The sequence below is a fragment of the Xylona heveae genome (assembly GCF_001619985.1).
Source record: "Xylona heveae TC161 unplaced genomic scaffold L228scaffold_1, whole genome shotgun sequence".
Lineage (NCBI taxonomy): Eukaryota > Fungi > Ascomycota > Xylonomycetes > Xylonales > Xylonaceae > Xylona > Xylona heveae.
This window is the reverse complement of record NW_017264193.1, coordinates 2,926,092-2,945,227: the sequence shown is the minus strand read 5'-3', so window position 1 is coordinate 2,945,227 and position 19,136 is coordinate 2,926,092. Positions and strand designations below refer to the sequence as shown.

At 50.1% G+C, this 19,136-nt stretch overlaps 6 protein-coding genes across 6 annotated transcripts; 3 read left to right on the top strand and 3 right to left on the bottom strand.

The window, feature by feature from the left end:
- Positions 1-148: 148 nt before the first annotated feature.
- On the top strand, positions 149-3,714 carry L228DRAFT_235880 (hypothetical protein; the record flags this gene model as incomplete). Its single annotated transcript, XM_018330765.1, has 2 exons — positions 149-1,220; positions 1,301-3,714. The coding sequence occupies 2 exons, from the start codon at positions 149-151 to the stop codon at positions 3,712-3,714; spliced, it is 3,486 nt and encodes a 1,161-aa protein (XP_018192427.1).
- Positions 3,715-4,621: 907 nt separating this feature from the next.
- L228DRAFT_206914 (eukaryotic phosphomannomutase) lies at positions 4,622-5,630 on the bottom strand (the record flags this gene model as incomplete). Its single annotated transcript, XM_018329695.1, has 3 exons — positions 4,622-4,874; positions 4,984-5,438; positions 5,529-5,630. The coding sequence occupies 3 exons, from the start codon at positions 5,628-5,630 to the stop codon at positions 4,622-4,624; spliced, it is 810 nt and encodes a 269-aa protein (XP_018192426.1).
- A 519-nt stretch (positions 5,631-6,149) lies between these two features.
- On the bottom strand, positions 6,150-9,871 carry L228DRAFT_258230 (hypothetical protein). The gene is made up of 2 exons (XM_018334063.1): positions 9,431-9,871; positions 6,150-9,326 (listed from the first exon to the last, which is right to left on the bottom strand). The coding sequence occupies exons 1-2, from the start codon at positions 9,674-9,676 to the stop codon at positions 6,288-6,290; spliced, it is 3,285 nt and encodes a 1,094-aa protein (XP_018192425.1). The 5' UTR covers positions 9,677-9,871; the 3' UTR covers positions 6,150-6,287.
- A 420-nt stretch (positions 9,872-10,291) lies between these two features.
- On the top strand, positions 10,292-13,493 carry L228DRAFT_243399 (barren). The gene is made up of 5 exons (XM_018331682.1): positions 10,292-10,405; positions 10,463-10,742; positions 10,792-11,088; positions 11,144-12,775; positions 12,857-13,493. Exons 1-5 carry the CDS (start codon positions 10,308-10,310, stop codon positions 13,169-13,171), a joined length of 2,622 nt encoding a protein of 873 aa, XP_018192424.1. The 5' UTR covers positions 10,292-10,307; the 3' UTR covers positions 13,172-13,493.
- L228DRAFT_19865 (DUF1640-domain-containing protein) lies at positions 13,189-14,695 on the bottom strand. Its single transcript, XM_018329621.1, has 3 exons — positions 14,119-14,695; positions 13,688-14,059; positions 13,189-13,620 (listed from the first exon to the last, which is right to left on the bottom strand). Exons 1-3 carry the CDS (start codon positions 14,502-14,504, stop codon positions 13,563-13,565), a joined length of 816 nt encoding a protein of 271 aa, XP_018192423.1. The 5' UTR covers positions 14,505-14,695; the 3' UTR covers positions 13,189-13,562.
- Positions 14,696-16,655: 1,960 nt separating this feature from the next.
- L228DRAFT_19846 (hypothetical protein) lies at positions 16,656-19,079 on the top strand. The gene is made up of 5 exons (XM_018329620.1): positions 16,656-16,696; positions 16,794-17,471; positions 17,534-18,001; positions 18,071-18,805; positions 19,048-19,079. The coding sequence occupies exons 2-4, from the start codon at positions 16,974-16,976 to the stop codon at positions 18,695-18,697; spliced, it is 1,593 nt and encodes a 530-aa protein (XP_018192422.1). The 5' UTR covers positions 16,656-16,696; positions 16,794-16,973; the 3' UTR covers positions 18,698-18,805; positions 19,048-19,079.
- Positions 19,080-19,136: the final 57 nt, after the last annotated feature.

The window sequence follows — 19,136 nt, the reverse complement described above, 5'->3', positions numbered from 1 at the left end:
CTTTTTTTCCAGCTTCGCAATTGCTAGAGCTGCAGTTGTCTGCAAGTGTGTTCTAAAGATCGCGTGTTCCGTTGCATTGCATTCTTACCGCTGATATCCTACTTCTGATAAAGTCGCTCTTTTACTGTTTGGCATATGAGAGTGCTCAATGTCGGAATCTGAGAGCCAATCCGACCGGGCAGCTCGTCGCACCGTCCCCCGTCAATTCTTTTCCAGTGTCTATGATTACCAGCGCCAAAGTCCGTGGCCCCCGAGACCTGACCTGAGCGACGAGGTCAATTGGGGAGATTATCCCACTGCGGAGCGATACGATCAGGCCTATAGACTATGGCGCCTTCTCAATAATAACGACTCTGGAGAATTACCGCCTCCCCCAATCTATTCCGAGTTCTACGACCCATATCAAGCTCGCCAGATTGGACCGAATGAGGCACGGAGTGGTGCAAGGCCCGATTTTGCTTCGGTGCAGAATATTCTCGTCCGAAGGGCGTACAATGGCTTGTTGAACATTAATAGATATTACTTTCCCACCCCTGTCAATATGCCACACGACCAGAACCAGGCTGAGGCAGAAGAGCCGGATGGACCTAATGAGTTTGCTCAATGCCCAGATCCAGACGATCCGCTGTTGGGGTTTCAACCCGCCGATATCAGAGCGATTATTCCCTCGTCATCCGGGGACCACTTGTCGGCAAGGGATATCCGAGTGGATGGGACGGCATACAATGGCGCCTGGAGAAAGGACGGACTCATAAAAGCCCTGGATGCGCGCGGGATCAATTCTCCTGCCCTGCGTACAAACCCTTTGAGAAAAGATGCTCTCTTTGACTACGAGCTACAGAAGAGAACCACCATTCGGGAATTACCTCGATCACATCTGCCACGGTGGGGATTGAACCGCGAGAATCAATTTATAATCCCCTCTGGCGAGAATGAAACGTATCTCCCGTTTGATGTCTACACGCTTGCGCTCATGCGCTCACCATATAATCCAGCGTACTGGACCAGCAGGGGCTTCCTCTACTACCAACAGGGTCATTATGACCTTGCTCTTGGCGATGCTTATCGCGCTTGGTATCTGGTAGAGGTGCTTGTCAACCCGTCGTACAAGAATAAGCAGCCGGGTCTTCATCCTCGCATTGTAGACGCAATCACAGAACATTTGATCCGCGCTGGAAAGGAAGAAAAGCGAGTTATAAACGTTTTACGAGGGCCAAATGGTAAGAATGTCTCCGCAGTCATCTTATGAAAGAATTTGACTTTTGCCTCTCTTATATCAACCAGATCTGACATTGATTAGGAATTATATCATTCATACCGCCCTTGCGGCGAACAATTCATCACCTCATTGCGCTCAGCCTCCTAAATCTTCAAGCCTTTGAAGATCTTCAACACATGGATACAAGCATATTGGCGCGACTCAGAGGGAATTATGCCGAAGAGCAGCCGTTCAAGGATAGGCAGCACCATCTAAAGAATTTCATCGCTTCAAGGAACCAGAATGGCGAGAGATGGGACCACGAGAAACGTTGCGGTCATGTCAGAGTCAGAACTTTTCCACAGAATGACGTTGAGCGCGTGAGATATTACAAAGCTTGCAAACAAAATCTCACTGCTGGGTACATCAATCAGCTTCCTAATACGAATTCCAAGAAGCGGCTACTCATAGTACGATCGCAATTCAAAGGTCTCGGCGTATATGCGGCCAGGAGCATTCCTGCAGGGACCATCATTCACGTTGAAGAGCCCACACTCAGGGGACACTTGCAGCGGACTCCACCATCCACACAGGACCTATGGTACTATTGTGAGAATTGCAAGCGTCGGATACTCAAAGGCGCTGCCGATGTTGCCCAACAGACATGGCAGATGCTTCTCGAGGAAGAGAAGGAGCAAAACGAACATGAAACTCTGTGCGCTTGTCTTGGAAGAAGCCGACGAGTCTATTTTTGCGGATTAGAGCCCGGTTTATTCCATAGGGTTGCTGCGGACAGAGAAGCTGAAGCTGCGCGACCACGTCGACGAACCCGACCCACAGCCATGGAAGCAACTGAAGAGGCAGAGGCGCGAGCAAGGCGCCTTTCTACTCCAGATCCTTCATGGCGGGAGAGGAATTCTTCCTCTTGCTTGCCTATCGCGCGCAAACTCTTCCATTACCGCTCCTGCGGCCGAGAATGGGACTGGCTGCACGAAGGCATGGTAAATATTCCTGCTGATCCAGGGGCCCCCAAAATCGCGCAGAACAATGAACGCCACCATACGCTCCTCAGTCTGCTTTTGCGCGAGGTTTTTGACCTCACACTACACGAGCGAGACAACGACCCGGAATCGAGAATTCTCGCGCACGAAATTGAAGCGCTCTTGCCACTATGTGGCGGTACCGACGCCGACAGGATATACAAAATTGACGAGATTGGTGACGAAGAGTGCACACAGACTTTTCCCTTTACATATGCCGCCAACATTGTCGTGCCATTTGACATTTTGCAGGCTTTGGGCGTCAATATCTTCCGCAACCTCGACTTTGACACTTGGGTCATTCAGACCGTCTTGCGCAAGCTCACTCTGAATGTCATACCCTGGGACAAGTCCCGACGCGGCAGGATGAACTTGATAAACACTCCTCGCTCCCACCGGCTCCTGAATCCACCAGACCAAAATTCTCTTACAGGAGCGCAGTTTGAGAATCTGTACATTCACCCGGGTTTTTCTCTCTTCAATCACGCCTGCGGCGACGCCGCCAATGCCGATTGGTTTTGGGACCAGCCCGAGATCCAGGATAGCGAGTCTGAATCCGGGTCCGAGTCTGACAGCGAGTCAGAGGAAGAAGAGGCCCAAGCTAGAGGAGGACGCCTCACTCTGAAAGCGCAGATCCAGCTAGCAAGCCGAAAACGAAAGCGCGCAGAAAAGGAAACTCGAAGAAGGAAGCGCGCAGAAAAACGAGCAAGAAAGTACGGTGGTGATGCTACAGAAGCCAAAGTGGCTGAAGAAGGAAATGTGCCGAATCGTCTCATTGTGCGCGCGAATAAGGATGTACAAAAGGGAGAGGAAATCACGATTAATTACTTTCCCGAGACCCATTTACCGCGCGATTCAGAGCATCATATCCGTCTTCTGGGACAACCTTGTCTTTGTCTGAAATGTTCTCCCAGTCGTTATGTGGGTGGCTCCGGCGGAGGAGGAGGAGGAGGAGGAGGAGGAGGAGGTGGTGGTGGTGGTGGTGGTGGCGGTGGTGGTGGCGGTGGTGGAGATGATAGTAACGGAGGTGACGGAGGTGACGGCGGGAGCGGTGGAGGAGATGGCGAACCGCCAGGTAGTAGTCCCGCTACTGAAAAGACCACTGGCACTGGCGACAGCAGCGGCAGCGGCAGCGGCAATAGCAGTAGCAAAAGCGGAAGTGGCGGTGGTGATGCTGGCCGCGGCGGTCGTGGCGGTCGTGGCGGAGGAGGAGGAGCAGGTGGTGCCGGTGGTGCTGATGCTGGAAAAAAGGGCAAAGGCAAAAGACGACGGCAAGACGAAGATGAAAACGAAGCCGATGACAACGATAACGATAATACCAAGGCTCCATTGCCACCGAGACGGCCCGTGACTCGATCTCAGAGCAAAACAAAGACTACCACGGCTACTGGCAGTCGTAGTGGTAATGTCCCGGGAAGACTTACTGGCGACTCGAGCAATAGTAAGGATGTTCAAGAGGAGGACGAGCTGGCTTGATTTTCCGTCCTTTTTTGTTTATTTTCTTTCTTTTTTTTATTCATCCTTTGGATTTTATCTTTCATCTTTACTTTTCAGCTTTTGTCCTATGACTTTTATCTCCTAGTCTTTTATCTTTTATTTTTAATTTATTCTGTAGTCTTTATCTCTTATCTTTTTCCTTTTACTTTTTCCTTTTGTTTTTATCCTTTATCCTTTACCTTTTATTCTTTTACTTTTATACTGTAACTTTTACCTCCTAGCCTGTTATCATTTGGCGTTTCAACGTTATGTCAATTCATCTTTTCAACTTTCGTCGTATTCTACGTTTTACTTTACGTTTTACCTCTTATCTATCTACCACTTCCCTTGTCCCCCCCTGTCTCCCTCTCTTATTTGGTATCTATCAATCTATCTATCAGTCAGTCAGTTATCTATCTTTAATGTAACTTACCTGGCGTCATCTCTGCGCAAAAGGATTACTTAAGTTGTCTACGCACAGGGATACTGACGGATCAAGTTGGCTTCACAAAGAGCCACATCATGAACAAATATGATACTTTTTATTTGGGGTGGGGTTTGTAAACTGTTTTGATTCTTTCTTTAAAGGTCTTGGTATTTCGTATTGGTATTTGGTATTAATTTTGATGCCCGAAATAATAAATAAAAAGAGAAAAATAAATAAAATAAAGATATATAGCGGTAGATGATATTGCGAATATGGCAATGGCGCAATGGAGAGCGAAATCTTCCGGGGGGGCCAAGAAAAGTGACTTTTTCTCTTTGAGATTGAGATGTTGATTGGCGCGCGAAAGGGGAAATTATAAGGTAAATGTAGAAGAGAGAACCGATTTAAGCCGAGAAGATGATAAGAGATATAATTTTGGGAGGAGGGAGAAGGAGAAGCAAGAGAAATGGTTCAAGGGAATCATAGGGCAAAAAGTTTCTTGAGCTCGGCGGCAGTATCGTCAGGGTTGGTCACGGTGTGGCCAATGGTGCGCGGGTCCTCGTAAATCTCCCAGTCGTTACCGCCCTTGTATGTCTTGTCGCCGAAGAAGTGGACGGTAGTGAAGGTGGCACCGCCGGGGAGCTTGGACTCGGCCTCAATGTGCTGCAGGCAGTACGTCTTGTCCCATCCGGTAGGGAAGACGTCAAAGGAGATTTGACCGCCAATGGCGAAGCTAGAGCCTGTCAGCGGAGTCCTGGACCATCTTACCAGCGGTACAGTGCGCGGATTGGAAGCGGGGAAAGAATATGCTAAGAACCAAGGAAGCAAGGGAAGAAACGTACGTCAAGCTGAGATGAGAAAAGTTATCCTTGAGGGCCTGGACAAACTTTGCTCGGATCTGATGCACCTTATCGTAGCGCTCAAACTCGTGACGCTCCTCGACGCTGGCGTTTCTGCCAATAGGGCTGACGTTAATCATGCCATTGCGGAACTCGACAAACGTTCCGCGCTTGATGGGAATGTCGATATCAGCCAGGTAATGCAGGATGAAGTTGACAAGCTTCTTGTAGTCCTCCTCGCCGATCCACTTGATGAAGGAATGCGACGCGAGCGGCACGCCCAGCCGGTAGGCGGTCAGACCGTTCTCCGCAAAGCAGTAGTCGAAAAGAGACGTCACGTTGATCGACGGCGTGCCGAGCTGCTCCTGCTGCTTAACCAGATCGGAGCCACCGACGAAGCCAATAGCTACGCGGTGACGCAGGCGAGACAGAAGCTCGAGCATCTGGGGGGAGATGGACTATGTACAACACATGTTAGCAATGCGGGGAACTTGCAACAATCACAGGAAAGGAGAAAAATGGACGGGAAGGATAAAGGGGAAGCTTACTCCCCGCGCAGGAGTCAGTGTGCCATCGACGTCAAAGAGACAGATAGTATTGGCAACAGGACGCTGCTCAATGGGAGGGTAAAGGCTGGCGGCTTCAGTCATGATGGCGGAGAGTTTGAAGCAAATGGGGGATTCAAATTAAGTCTTGTCGAATTGGAACAAAAGAGAAGTCTCAAAGAGAGAAACTCTGACAATGGCGAGAAAGAAGGTTTATTTATATTTTGAAAAGGAGGCTTAGACTTTGTTGCCAAAATCGCGGAGGAGGGAACTGTGGAGAGAACGTGTCCTCTTTTTTCGGGGGGGGGGAGGGTTTTCGTGTTCGTAACGCCCGTTCCCGTAGTCAAAGTTCCAATCGATCCATCAAGGGTCTCCCGAGGGGTCCAGCGTCGGAGCCACAATCAGTCTAGCCCGATCACCCCCTTGACTTGAACCGACAGCCAAACAGACGACGTGCGTCGTTTCAGGTTCGACTCAGCCCTTTTATCTTATCGATAAAATCCGTGTTTCAAGTCAATTAAGGAAAGGACATGGGGCTCAAGCACTACTCCGTACTGCATGGATATTTTGAAGGCTTGGAAAAGTAAAAGAAGAGAAGACAATTATTCATTAAAATGAAAACTACATGGCATGCTACTTGCAGATGAATAACATATTAGAGTTTCAGAGTGCCATCAACGCCGCCAAATCCAACATTTCGGGTATAGAAAAACTTATCCAAACAACCAGTCAATTCCAAAAAAAGATAAGGTATATGCAATATCAATGGGAGTGGGCTTGACCGACAATCTCAACAACCACATTCCCTATTGTGCTTGCGCACCAAAGCGCAATCAAACCCCAACCAATTCGCCGGTCCAATCTCCACTTGTTCAAGGGTACAATCACCAATAAACCAACCAACGTGACAAGAAGACTAACGGCGGATATCAACAAGGTATTGCTGACTTCAATCTGGTAGGGCTTGTACTTCACCGGCCGATGCGGGTGCTTCTCATGGCGGTGACGTCCAGCTTGGATGGTCATGTACAATCCACTGAGCCCAATTCCAAGCAAGATGTTAAGCATGGGCCCACCAAAGCAGGCGGAGAGCGCCATGACCGGGTATCCAAGCCGGGCAACGGTAATATCAGCAACGAGATCCCCCAATGAATTGCCCACCGCGAAGACAGTCAAGCCTAAAATCGCGTCGGATATGTTGAGTATGACTCCAAAAGCTTTTAAAACGCCGACCACCTCGTTCGCAATAGTAGAAATCCAAGCAATGGAAACCGCAAACCCAACAAAACAGAGGGCGTAACGCCAGCGCGGGGCCTTGTGTGCCGAAGTAAAAATATATAAAAGAGCTAGTGCGATGAGTGAGGCGAGGAGAGTCCAGAGAATGGGTTGGATCAGGGAGCGTGGGTTCAAAGGCTCAGAAGCAGCGTTGGCCCAAACCACGGAGACAAGAAAGAGAGGTGCTGTGAAAACTTGGATCGAAATGAGCCAACGGTTCCACTGCTTGATACTCGAAGGCGGCTCTTGTTCCACAGGAGATGGCGCGGGCGGTGACTCAGGGGGAACAGGGGATTTTGGGTGATAAGTCATGCGTTCAATGTTCTGTAGAGCAGCTGCTTTGGAGTCTTTCTTCCCTTGATCAGCTCGCGGGCTGGGATCGCTTTGTGGGTTGTCCTGCAAAGTCGACCTCTCCCCATCAGCCCCATTTAGGGTCGGGCTCTCATCCGGCTGCATTGCAATAGACCTTCGCTCAATGAAAACGCTTGGAGCATGTGCAGGTACAGAAGTACTCCTCCTCTCGCACTGAATCTGAGCGTCACCGTCGTCCTCTCGATCTGCTTCCACAATCGGTAGTGTGATTGCCAGAACAAATAGACTTGGAGCCGCGATTATACCAAGCACCTTCTCCCACAGAGACTTTTCACCCCACGCGTAGAGCGTTGGAAACAAGGTTGATGCGAATACCTCGGGCGGAGGCAAATACTTGTAGGGCCACCATGACAGGGGCTTTTCCTCTTCCTCTTCCTCTCCCATATCGAAATCATAGCTTTGAAAGGCACACTCTGGCGAGAGGCTAGGAGGCGGTAATTGAATGCTCGATGCCCGAATACTCCTCGTCCGCGAGACACTGCGAGGTGAAACTGCATGTTCGCAAAAAGGTGGAAATGGCGATGTCGGGGATGAACCTTGCGAGCTCGGTTTGCCATCAGGTATGTCCAAACGAAGACTAGGAGGCTGCGACCCTTTTGGGGATGTGCGAGGCGAGATATCTCCTGATTCGGGTGACGATGGTGGCGAATGATGTCTTCTCTGAAAGCTGGCAAAGGGGTCATGGTGTGATGGATGTAAATGCTCTGGAGACGCTGTTGTTTCTCGCGGCGTTCGGTCCCGCGATCGCCGAGGGGTCTCAATTCTGATATGACGCTCGGATGGCGGCGGAGAGATTGAGATTACGGGTGACGGTGGAACAGCGGGTGATGATGGCTGGGCCGACTCAACTGTTGAATCACCCGTTTCTGACACTTGGCCTTGCCATTGATGGGGTGGAGATGGCGAATGAATGCCAATTCCTGGTACAGAGCTGTTGCGATGAATCTCAATCCTAGGAACATCAGCTTGTGTATTTGTAGCGGTGTTGGTAGACGCAGAGCGTCTTCGATTCGGCGAATCTTCCACATGGGATAATCTGTTCCTCGTAGTATCTGGCTCGACGGCACTCTGGACTTGACCCGGAACGGTGAGCGTTGCGCCATAGCCAGCGTTTTCCGATTCCTCATCTGAGGCGTCAGAAAATCGACGAAAGTTCATGGGCGACGCTGGAAAGTTTCGCGAGCGATTCAGTGATGAGAGTACTGTTCGAAATTCCAAGGCGCCAAATAGACTTGGACGGATCGGGGTAATAGTGTTCCGTCGAGGCCCCCTTGGAGGTCGATTAAGACGCATATTATTGTTTAGTTCTGCAAGCCACCGATCTTGTACGTCTTCGTCCTCTTCCTCAAAGCTTGGCTGAGACGGAGGGGTGTTCCCGCGTTCTAGCGCGCCAAAGTCATCTGTCGAACCTCTAGAGCCTGGCGGCAAAAGACTTCTACGCTCGGCACTCCTTGTATCCTCCTCTTCTTCTTCCGCTTCCGGTTCTTCATGTATCTCCTCGAGACCATGGCCAGGCACAGCAAAAGAGGATCTCGCAGCAGATATTCTCTCCCGGCGACGACGGCGCCGCGCAATCCACCAATGTGAAAGCATCACGCTGGCGACATAAAAGACGTAAAAGCCGACCATCACGCCGCATTCCCACAGGTGAAGGCTGCCATCCGCAAGAAATACCATGCTGAAGCTTGCCGCGACGATGAAAAATCCAACATCTCTCACGAAGCTTCGCCGGGAAACTCTGAAAGGTCGCACCAATGCCATGGAACCTGCCACTACCGCGGTGATGAAGCCAGCTGCCCCTATCAGCTCCCCAATGGCCAAACTCCCACTATGCGTGCTCATCGCGGCAAAGGTTGAAAAAACATCCGGGCTTCCATTCCCAAAGGCCAAAAAGGTTACGCCCGCCATACTCTCCGTCATGCCTAGGATGGTCGCAATTGTACTGAGATTGATGCAGAAAAAGTCGCTGGCAGCTATGCCAATTGTACTGAAAAGCAGGCCCAGCCAGAGTAACATAATAATAAACGCAACTGGCTTCGCATGGGAAAGTCTGCAGTAATAGAGTGACAGATATGAAATCAATCCAGCTTCTTCATCTGGGCAATTTGCGCGAACGTAGGCACACTGGTCTTTTGCATGGTGAACGTTTCGACACTGTGCGCAAATCACAAAAAGTTAGTATAGGCCAGAGCGATGGCGCAAATATGAGATAACCATGGACATAAGCATCGAAATAGTTTATATCAGGAAATGCGTACCTCCAGGTCTTGTCCTAGACGGCGACCAGCTCCAAGCCCAGAGAGCTCCTCTCCCCGCTGTTTCAATGAAACTTCAGACCAGCTGAGCGAATCGCGGCGCAACAAAAGACTCCCAATCGTAAGACATGATATAATCAGGATTGAGATGAAGAATGCCCGCGCCGATCTGTATTTCTGCCTTGACCTGCCAAAGGCCAATTCAGATTTCCGAGGGCGCGGCCCAAATGATGGTTTGTTGCCAGGCATGTCTGGTGTTTGTGTCGTCACCCGTCCCTCATAAAGTCATAATGATAAATTGTCGCCGACAAATTGATGTATTAAGAAAGATATGCCATTCCAAAATTGAGAGGGGTCCCTTTCGCTGGTGAGGTCACTGACCACGACGACTTGTAACCAAGAAACCTGGTCATGGATTCGTGAAAGTTGTGGCGCAGCTTGGAGATGAGTTTGGGGTGAGGAGGCAGCTTAAAGATAAGGGCTTGGACGCCAAGGGAACAGTACACTTTGCAATGTGAATGACGCAAATGATCAGATGTACTTTGTACACAGTATTTAGACCTGAAACACCGAGGGCACCGTCCACCAATCGGCAACTCAGAATGATCTGCCCGATCTCTACCCTCCCTCGCTCGTACCGAAGATTACCCGTTAAAAGCGTTAGCGGGGTGTTTGTGTGTACTGGCGACGCGAAAGTCCAAATGTAAACACGGAGACGGCAGCCAGAGAAAACAGTGGACAGGCCGAGCAACGACATCGAACTACCGCATCTGAGACGCCAACCCACCTAATGATAGTGAAGCCAGAACGCCGCGCAAAAACTTAGTTTACAAAGACTCTTCTGTTTTCCCCCCTGCTTTCCGGGAAGGGACTTCCGGCTATGCCACGAGTCACGAGCCAACCCCGCGCCGACGGGCGATCATCTTCTTCTTCAAAGCGTGCCCCGATCGCTACTCCGCAAAAACAATCTCCTCTAAAGTGTGTTGGAAACAATCATCTTAGGTGACCGATCGTGTAGACTGATCTTTGTGTTAGGAATATTCCTCTGAACGATGATCGGCAAGAAAAGGCGGTGCGGCTCCAGTCTCGACAAGCTCTTCACGATCTCCAGATGAATCAGCTCAAAGCAGCTGCGTCGCCAGTGCGCAGGGTGCAAACCAACGAAAGTCCCAAGACGCCAGGATCAAATGGGAGGGGCAGGGAAAATGACCGGGACCCTGAACTCATGGTAGTGGGGAGCGAAGTCTTGACGCCTCCGAAGCGGATGCCAATCCTGGCTAATTTTGAAGAATGGATGAAGATGGCAACAGACAACGTACGTCTGAGACGACTTTTGAGGGAAATTTTTGCACTGACAGATTCAGAAAATCAATGCCAACAACTCATGGAATTTTGCTCTCATCGACTACTTTCATGACATGTCTCTCCTCCGCGAAGGCGACGGTGTCAATTTTCAGAAGGCTAGTTGCACATTGGATGGATGTGTGAAGATCTATACAAGTCGAGTGGACAGTGTCGCCACCGAGACCGGAAAGCTTCTCAGCGGCCTCGCTGATAGTGGAAACAAGAAGCGGAAGGATGCCGAGGAGGCGGACGGAGAAGATGCTGATGGCGACGAGGAAGATGGCGAAGAGGGTAGTGGCAGGAAGACAAGGAAGCGGGTATGCCCACTCATAATCTTCCTCGGGGATTCTAAATTACTGAACCATATTTCAGACGCAAAGAACTGCCGAAGCGACTCTTGCCCCGTCCTTTGCTCCGCTGCAGCTCAAGAAATTCGAGTTGGAATTTTCTGTCGATCCTTTATTCAAGAAAGCTTCAGCCGACTTTGACGAGGGTGGTGCCAAAGGCTTGCTTTTGAATCATCTTACAATCGATGCCAAAGGCCGCATAGTATTTGATAGCAGCGATGATGCAGGCGATGCAATGGCCGAGGAAGATGCAAGAAGGAAACGGACCGATACCGCCGAGGAGGACAAAGAAGACGAAGAGGAGGTGGAGGAGGTGGAGGAGGGACGGGACGGGGGACTGGACAACGAGGAAGTTGGCGAGCCAGAGGCTGAGCCTGCAGAGGAGTGCGAAATTGATATTGCATCTCTCGGTGCTAAATTCTTCCCGGATCTCGGTCGATTGGATGATCAGGACATATGTCCTTCGCTGAAAAATCTTGACCTAGGCGATCCTCAGGGCTCGCTGGACATCCCATTCCTAAAAGCGCCGGACGACTGGAGGAAAGAGCCAGATAGGATGGACGACATTGGAGATCGATCAGGTGTCTTCCTTGACGATGAGGATCCGCCCGGATTCGATGATGATGATGGCGCTTTGGGTGGATTTGACATCCCAGCCGACGTAGGGTTTGGTGAAGGTGGAGAAGCTTGGGCAAGAGATGCCGCAATTGAGCCTCAGTTGCGGGTGCACAGGATGGATAGAGACCCCGGAAGCGCCGATAACGACGATGGGGCAGTTGGTGAATTTGATGCTGGCAATGGGGAGTATGTCGTTTCTCTTGGCCCTGCTAAAGGCGCCGCAGACCATGAAGATATCTTGAGTTATTTCGACCAAGCTCTTCGCTCGAATTGGGCAGGCCCAGAGCACTGGCGTATCCGTAAGATCAAGGACAACACCAAAGCCGCTCAGACGACGACGACACGAAGAAAAGAAAAGGAACCGTTCCAAATTGACTTTATGTCACCTCTTGATCCTTCACTAGCTGAGGCCATTTACACACCTGCTGCTTCGAATACGGCCATTTCCCTGCCAAAAACGCAATGGAAGTCCAAGTCTCGCAATCTCCTCCCAGACGACAAACACTTCAATTCACGCCAGTTGCTGAGACTCTTCCTCAAGCCCAAAGCGCGCATGGGTACTCGTCGGCCAGGATCAGGCTCAGGAGCCAAGGCCATATCTTCCAACGAGCCGCCAAATGGCGAAATGGACGAGGAGTTCTGGGCTCGGAATAATGATGCCGCCGGTCTTGGCCAGTCCGCTGATGCTGACGCCTCGACTGCTGCACCCGCAGGCAATTATGATGCCGACTTTTTCCAGGACGATGGGCTTGCCTTCCCCGGCGGCATCCCCGAAGACGATGACGACGAGGACGAGTTTGCCGATGCTAGGGAACATTTCTCTCCAGGTGCAGAAGGAGCCGGCATCAATGCGAATGGTTCCGTCGATGGCACAGGCGCGCCTGGAGCAGAGGCTGGTCTTGACGGTCCTTTTGGCCAACACCTTGTCACCCAGAGCCGTCGTCTCCGGCCAGAATATATGCAGTATGCACGTGTCGCGAAAAAGGTCGACGTTCGTCGATTGAAAGAGGAGTTGTGGAAGGGAATCGGCCTGGAGGAAGTAAGTACCGCTATCCCTTTTGCTTTCGTGTGCCTTTGACCTTTTGATGCTCTCGAGCAAACTTGCTAACCTCTCTACCAGCCTATCCCAACGCAACAACCAGAGGAGCCTCCGACGCCCAAATCATCAGACGGAACCGCGGACGACGATTCAGAACTCACAAAACCTGCTGCTCCAGCTGTTGCTTCGGAAGAGCTCAAATTCACTAGTGTCATGAACAACTTGCAGACCGTCTACCCTGCTCAGGCAATGAAGGACATTTCTACATCTTATTGCTTCATTTGTCTGCTTCACCTGGCCAACGAGAAGGGCCTTGTCCTGTCGAACGATGATGGTCTAGAAGAGTTGAGTATACGGAGAGATCTCAATGCGGAGATTATTGAGGGCTCAATTTAAAGGAGCTTGTAGATAAGATTTGAGCTTCAGGGAGCGTTTTCGAGTCTTCATTTTTTATTTTTTTTATTTTTTTATTTTTTGGCGCGAGTTTGGCATGACTGGGCACCGTGTGAGGTGCTGGTTTCTCCGGCGTTTGCGTGGTATAGTATTTTGATAATGAAGGAGGCTACGAATTCATATATGCCTTGTTGGCTTTAGCTTTTTTCCCTTGGTTGACCATGGCGCGCGGATTGAATTTGGAAAGTTAAAAATCTCCATTGCCGCCGCTCCATAATGTGATAAACATGAATGTGAATAGATCCCGTAAACATCAAAGTCTATGTACATATTTTGACTTGTTCCAATTCGAAAAAGAAAAAGGGGAAACAGGTATACGCTTGGTGTTGAATAATCACATCAACAAGCGCCACACACCAAGAATCAATGCCGCCGTACCGGTACATACACCCCTGGAGGAATCTTGGGTTAGCTTTTCGGTCTGGACAAGCATAAGTAGAAGCAACATTCGGTACTCACATCAACCACTGCAGCGTACTGAACTTGACACCCTCGACTCGCTCTCGCAATCCGGCAACTTCTTGCTCAATGCGCGTTTCCGTCTCCTTGATCTTGAGTTCCTGCACATTGGCCTCCTCACGAATACGGCCCTTTTCGAGGTTCAAGTCCAGCCTGACGCTGGCCTGAGTTCGCCCAATTTCATCACGCAGGCGTGAATTTAACTTGGCGAGGTCATTTGTCAACCGCTCATGCGATGCACGCGTCAGAGATGACTCGGTGCTGTCCGCCGAAAGAAGCTCAGAGCGGAGCTTGGCGAAGTCGACTTTCTGAGTATATGTTGCTTTTTCTTGCTCTTCGCGGAGAACCATGGTGCGAGTGAGGTTTTGGATGCTGTAGGTTGTTAGTTTTCCCAAAAGGCTAGACTTAAGATGATTGGTGTAGGATATTACCTCTCTTCAATAACATCGTTGAGTACACGCATCATAGCTACGGCTTGTTCCTCGGAGAATCCCTCGTCACGAAGCCGCTGGACGAACTTGAGCGTGTCGAAGTGGTGGTCCTTTTGCATCTGGCGGGTCGCGTGAAAGGCGCGCCGAAAGCCAAGCTGCGCACTCGAAGTGAGCAGAGATGTCGATCGCGACGAAGATGCGCGTTGTCTTGGGGCGTGGAGATTTTGGGGGCGCGAAGATGGCGAGAAAGTCGTAGATGAGATATCTCGTCGCTGTCGAACATGGTGGCCAGGAAGCGTTGCACTGAGAGCCAGAGGCTGAGCGGTGCGAACGCCAGCGCCTCCCCACGTCAGACGAGGTAGGAGGAATCGTGGAATTGTCGCCATTGGTATGGCTGTACGGAGTAGTGTGGTGCCTTTGCTGGTGTTATTGCAAGATGTCGTTGGTGTTGATGATGGAGATGGAAGTTGTAGCCAATTAAGTTGAGTTGAGTTTGAGATTTGGGTTTGACATGGACAAGAATGTCCCTATGACGGAGCAGGGCGGAATGACATCACGTGGTCCAGTCTGTTTGACAGACGAGTCTGTCGGTCTATCTGACTGTTTGAAATGCCGCGACAATAAAGAAGAAGATGATGAATGTCATACGGGAAATTTAATGCAGACACTTCTTCTTTTGCTGCATGCAAATATGCTACCTGCAAATATATTTTTACTGCAGCAACTTTAGACAGCATATGACATGGGATGATCTCAACAGTAGCACCTCTACACATCACAATGAAACGGATTGCATTCAGCTCTTAGGGCGTTATATACCTTATGTATTACAAGTGATTCAACTTCCCAAATGCCGAACAAGTCTGCAGAAGACAAATGCAATAGCACAATGACTAGAGACGCCTCTGCCGCTTTCGCGAGTATTTGTGCGAACTCGACACGAGACCCCACTGCTATTGATGCATGATAATCGCCAGTGACTTTGCCTCGTATTTCATCGATGAGCCTGGACTGACCAGCAGAGATCTTCATGTTGATAGCTTATTCCGCATGTAAGCGATAAGCAAGTGTGCTCAAAACAGAGCCAAACGGCACATACTCCATATGCAGAAGATATATTACTATACAGCGTTCTAGGCGCATCAGGCCAACAACTGATTTGCTCGCCGTGCAGCATCCACGACTTCCTGCATGAGAAATAGCGCATCTCTTGCGGCGATGATAAAAAGCTTCCATGGGTGCAGATCAATGGCCTTTTCAGTGCATGCTCTGCTGAAAAGCTTACTCAGACGGCTCATATTTCGGCAAAGTTCCAGCGGTTGAATGGCATTGCTGATTATCGGACATGGGGGAGGTGGGGAGAGGCAGCACCAAACGCACACTTATCAACCTTGTCTGACAGCAACCCAATTAAAGTAGTGCTGTCGAACAGGGACTGAGATGGCCTAGCGCTGGGCTTTTACATGCTTAACTCACTATCAGTCCCTACACCTGGCTCGGGCCAGCTCTGTTCCGTCGCATGGGCTTTCATGGGCAACGTGCAAGCATTTTTCGGGGCGCTTCCGAGATCACAGTATTCAGTGACCTTGCTTCGGTGCGACTTTGAACTCTTGCCGAACATCTTGTTTGCAAAGGAGCTTTTCTCCGATGCTTTGAAGAGGCACAGCACATGTAAGTACTTGTACGAAAGTCTGATTCTACAGTCTACGACGTCTCGAGGACACGTCCTGCCTGCAAAGATAGCCGGGTCGTCACATTGAGCCACATATGGTGAAAACGGCACCATTTCCTGCGGCAACAAGCATGAGAATGAATGCGTGGCGATGGGCAAAGTCGCAACGCCATTGGGTTGGCAGGGATGGAGGGAACGGGAAATCAAGCTGATGGCTGAGTGGCGCCAAGCCCGTGCCTGCAGGTCAAAGCTCGAGAGCCAGTGAGCGGAGCGGGAGCGAGACGAGTCGCTCATCAGCTGCATCCGCTTGGGGTTCCCGAAGACCCCTGGTCCAAATGTCTCCCGCCAATGACAGTCCCAAATTCTGCTGTGACACTGCAACTGTGCGACAGTGAGCACACCTCGACCTTTTCCCCGCTATCGTGGGCGCCAAGGCGAGCACATCAATTGGAAGATGGCAACAATGTCGACCTTGGTTGAACCAAGCGGTGATCTACCGAATTATTCCGAGGATGACTGCCATCTTGAAAATACGTCCGATTCCCTCGCTGGATTCCTTTCGCCAGAAATGCATTTTCTTGTCTTTGGCGCTCTTTTATCATAGCAAAGCTTCAACGAGCTTGCTATTTGGTTTTTCTATCTGAAAGGGTAGGGAAGAAAAAAAAAACGGGGAAAGCTGCATCACATCATTGCAGAAGCGCCCAAGACGTGTGCAGGGTCGTGGGACTCCTGCTTGCTGGTCGAATAGAAGAGAAATTCTCCTAGACCACATGTACTGTTAGTCTCGGGCGGCTATTCCAGACTCCTGGACCGGTCACAATACCGACCAGCATTTTAAGTCCTGGCCTATCAGTGGGTTTAATTCAAGCATTGCAGATCGACTTTCGCGCCATACTTTGAGTATAGGTGAGGCCCGTCTGCCCATCTCCCCTGGTCTTTACCTCTATCGCCATGCACTTCAATCACAGTCTCCACCTCTCATCCTGACTTTAACATCGTTCAGGGAACATATTCCCAAGCTTCATCTGTCTCCGTTTATCCGCCTTCAGGGTTCTTTTCTATCACCATACAGTCTTTCAGCGGGCACTTTGCTTTAATCTTTCTGTCTTTTAAGCTCTAGAGCACGGTCTCTGAGTTCTTCAACCTTCTTTTAATTTATTACTTCTCTTTCGCCCGGCGTGAGATGTCAGACGGTGCCCGTCATTTGCAGATACAGCCAGGCACCATTGGAGACGATCAGAAAACCGTTCATATCACTGTCAGACCACGCACCTCTTCGACCTCATCTCTTCCTTCTCTTAGAACCCCTAGGACCGCTCGCTTCTCCGAGGCCACGGCTGTCCATTCCCCGATTGAAATGTCCAAGATGTCTGAATCCCCCTTTGCCGACCCTCGGCCGGGTTCCAAGGAGTCATCAGACGCCACCGGACCTTCGGCTGTTGGTTTTGGATATCTCTCTGAAGCCGATGCACACCGTCATGATACTGTGCCAACAATGCCTCAAGAAGGCGAAGTTACCACTCGATACTTGAATGCTCCTGCCAGTCCTCTCAAGAGTGCGCTCAAGAGTCCAGGAACACCTGGCCGACGGCTCGAAAACCCGTTAAGCCCGACCTTTAGAGAAGAGCAAATACTCGAGAAGCAAGAAGAAAGAACGGAGAAGCAAAACGCTCGCGATCTGGTAAGTACCACACTGCTGCAACCTTCTCGTATCTCAGTCGTCTCATTGTCTTCCTCCCTCAGAAAGTGAAAGCGCGCGTCCGAGTTGCCAAGCTATTCCTTAGAACTGTCAATTTCAGCTGTAGCTTGATTGTTCTTAGTATGCTTGCTGCTACCTTTACCATCTTCAACGCTACAAAGACTTTGCCGAAGAGAAACAATCTGCCTCCTTGGGCGCTTGGCCAAAAGATTTGGCCACAAGTGGTGCTGCTTTGCATGGCCACTATATCCCTCTTTATGTCGCTGGTCGTCTTCTATGGATATTGGAGAGGTGGCCACAAGCGTGCTGAAAAGGTTGCGGTTTATTACACCGTCTTTGCTGTCTCGTTCTTCGTCTTCAGTGTCGTCATGTGGGGCATTGGCGCCGCCATTCTCAATCAAAGCAGACAAACTGGAAACAACAAAGACATGTGGGGATGGTCTTGCGTCGACAATGAACGGAAAAGTCTTTTTGAAAAGGAGGTCAATTATGCGCTGGTCTGCAGAATGCAGGTAAGATCCATTTATCCATCTTACCACTCGCTTGAGCAAAGAGATCTCTTCTAACATGCTGCATTTCAGAACTGGTCTCTCGTTTGTGCCTTAATCGAGATTGTGATTGAGCTCCTCACCATCCTTATCTACGCGGTTGTCTTCTACCGCTTCTACTCCAAGAACCGACTTCGGAAATCCATGGACCTCCGCGACAGAGCTCGCAGCGACCTCTACCTGGCTCAGCTCCGCTCGCAATCTGCACCAAACACTCCTGGCTTCATGAAGTCGCCCATGTCGGCCACATTTGCCATCCACGATCCGCATGATGCTGCAGAGCAGGGCGATAACATACAGTATGCCCAGAAGAACCAGTCTTTCTCTCAGCCCAAGCCCTTCACTCTCCAGCCTCCACCGATCCGCGTCCAAAATGCCACCCCGCAAATCCAGCAAAACGGGTTCGAGGCTCCTCCTTCATCTGCACCTGCACCTGCGCCTTTGTCCCAGCATGCTCCTGTCGCTCCTGGCGAGCAGCAGTACGATGCTGTTCCTATCCCAGGCGCATATGCTAGCCCCTTGTCCAGCCCGTCATATGCTCCTCCTCCTCAGTCGATGCAGCACGGCCAGCCAGGGCAAGCATACACCGCCGAGTCCAGGATTGACAGCAGGCCTGCCAGCCCGGAGCAAGCATACGTCCACAAGGCTAGATTTGCATGAAAGGCAAGACACGATCACGGTTATGGGCAAGTGGGAAAATGGGCAAATGGGCAAATGGGCAGCATAAATGGGTTTTGGATGCAGACTAACGTTGACCGTTAAAATCTTGTATGAGATTCTGTGCGCTTTATCTTATCCTTCATTCTCTATAATTTTCTTTTCTTTTCTTTCTTATCATGTTTCACCTTTCAGTTTCTCACTCATATACCTCTCCTTTCTCTCTCTCTCTCCTTTATAGTTTTGGATCTCAGCGCTCGATATCCCTCTGGCAAACAATTGTTAAATAATATTCCAATCGGACAATTGCGCGAGACATTCTCTTAGAGTCTAATTCAAAGATGTGCTCATAGTCTATGCTATTTCAGAGAATACACTATAAATCCCCGTTCACCTGCGCAGACTTTTAATACAGGTAAAATGAAAACAACATCAATTCGTA

Coding starts and splice junctions, on each gene's coding strand:
- L228DRAFT_19846 (XM_018329620.1), top strand. CDS start 16,974: ATGTCAGACGGTGCCCGTCATTTGCAGATACAGCCAGGCACCATTGGA. Junction 17,472..17,533: donor AGCAAAACGCTCGCGATCTG/GTAAGTACCACA, acceptor TTCCTCCCTCAG/AAAGTGAAAGCGCGCGTCCG. Junction 18,002..18,070: donor CGCTGGTCTGCAGAATGCAG/GTAAGATCCATT, acceptor GCTGCATTTCAG/AACTGGTCTCTCGTTTGTGC.
- L228DRAFT_243399 (XM_018331682.1), top strand. CDS start 10,308: ATGCCACGAGTCACGAGCCAACCCCGCGCCGACGGGCGATCATCTTCT. Junction 10,406..10,462: donor CAAAAACAATCTCCTCTAAA/GTGTGTTGGAAA, acceptor TCTTTGTGTTAG/GAATATTCCTCTGAACGATG. Junction 10,743..10,791: donor TGAAGATGGCAACAGACAAC/GTACGTCTGAGA, acceptor TGACAGATTCAG/AAAATCAATGCCAACAACTC.
- L228DRAFT_19865 (XM_018329621.1), bottom strand. CDS start 14,504: ATGGCGACAATTCCACGATTCCTCCTACCTCGTCTGACGTGGGGAGGC. Junction 14,060..14,118: donor AACGATGTTATTGAAGAGAG/GTAATATCCTAC, acceptor AACAACCTACAG/CATCCAAAACCTCACTCGCA. Junction 13,621..13,687: donor AGTACGCTGCAGTGGTTGAT/GTGAGTACCGAA, acceptor AGATTCCTCCAG/GGGTGTATGTACCGGTACGG.
- L228DRAFT_258230 (XM_018334063.1), bottom strand. CDS start 9,676: ATGCCTGGCAACAAACCATCATTTGGGCCGCGCCCTCGGAAATCTGAA. Junction 9,327..9,430: donor GTCTAGGACAAGACCTGGAG/GTACGCATTTCC, acceptor ATTTGCGCACAG/TGTCGAAACGTTCACCATGC.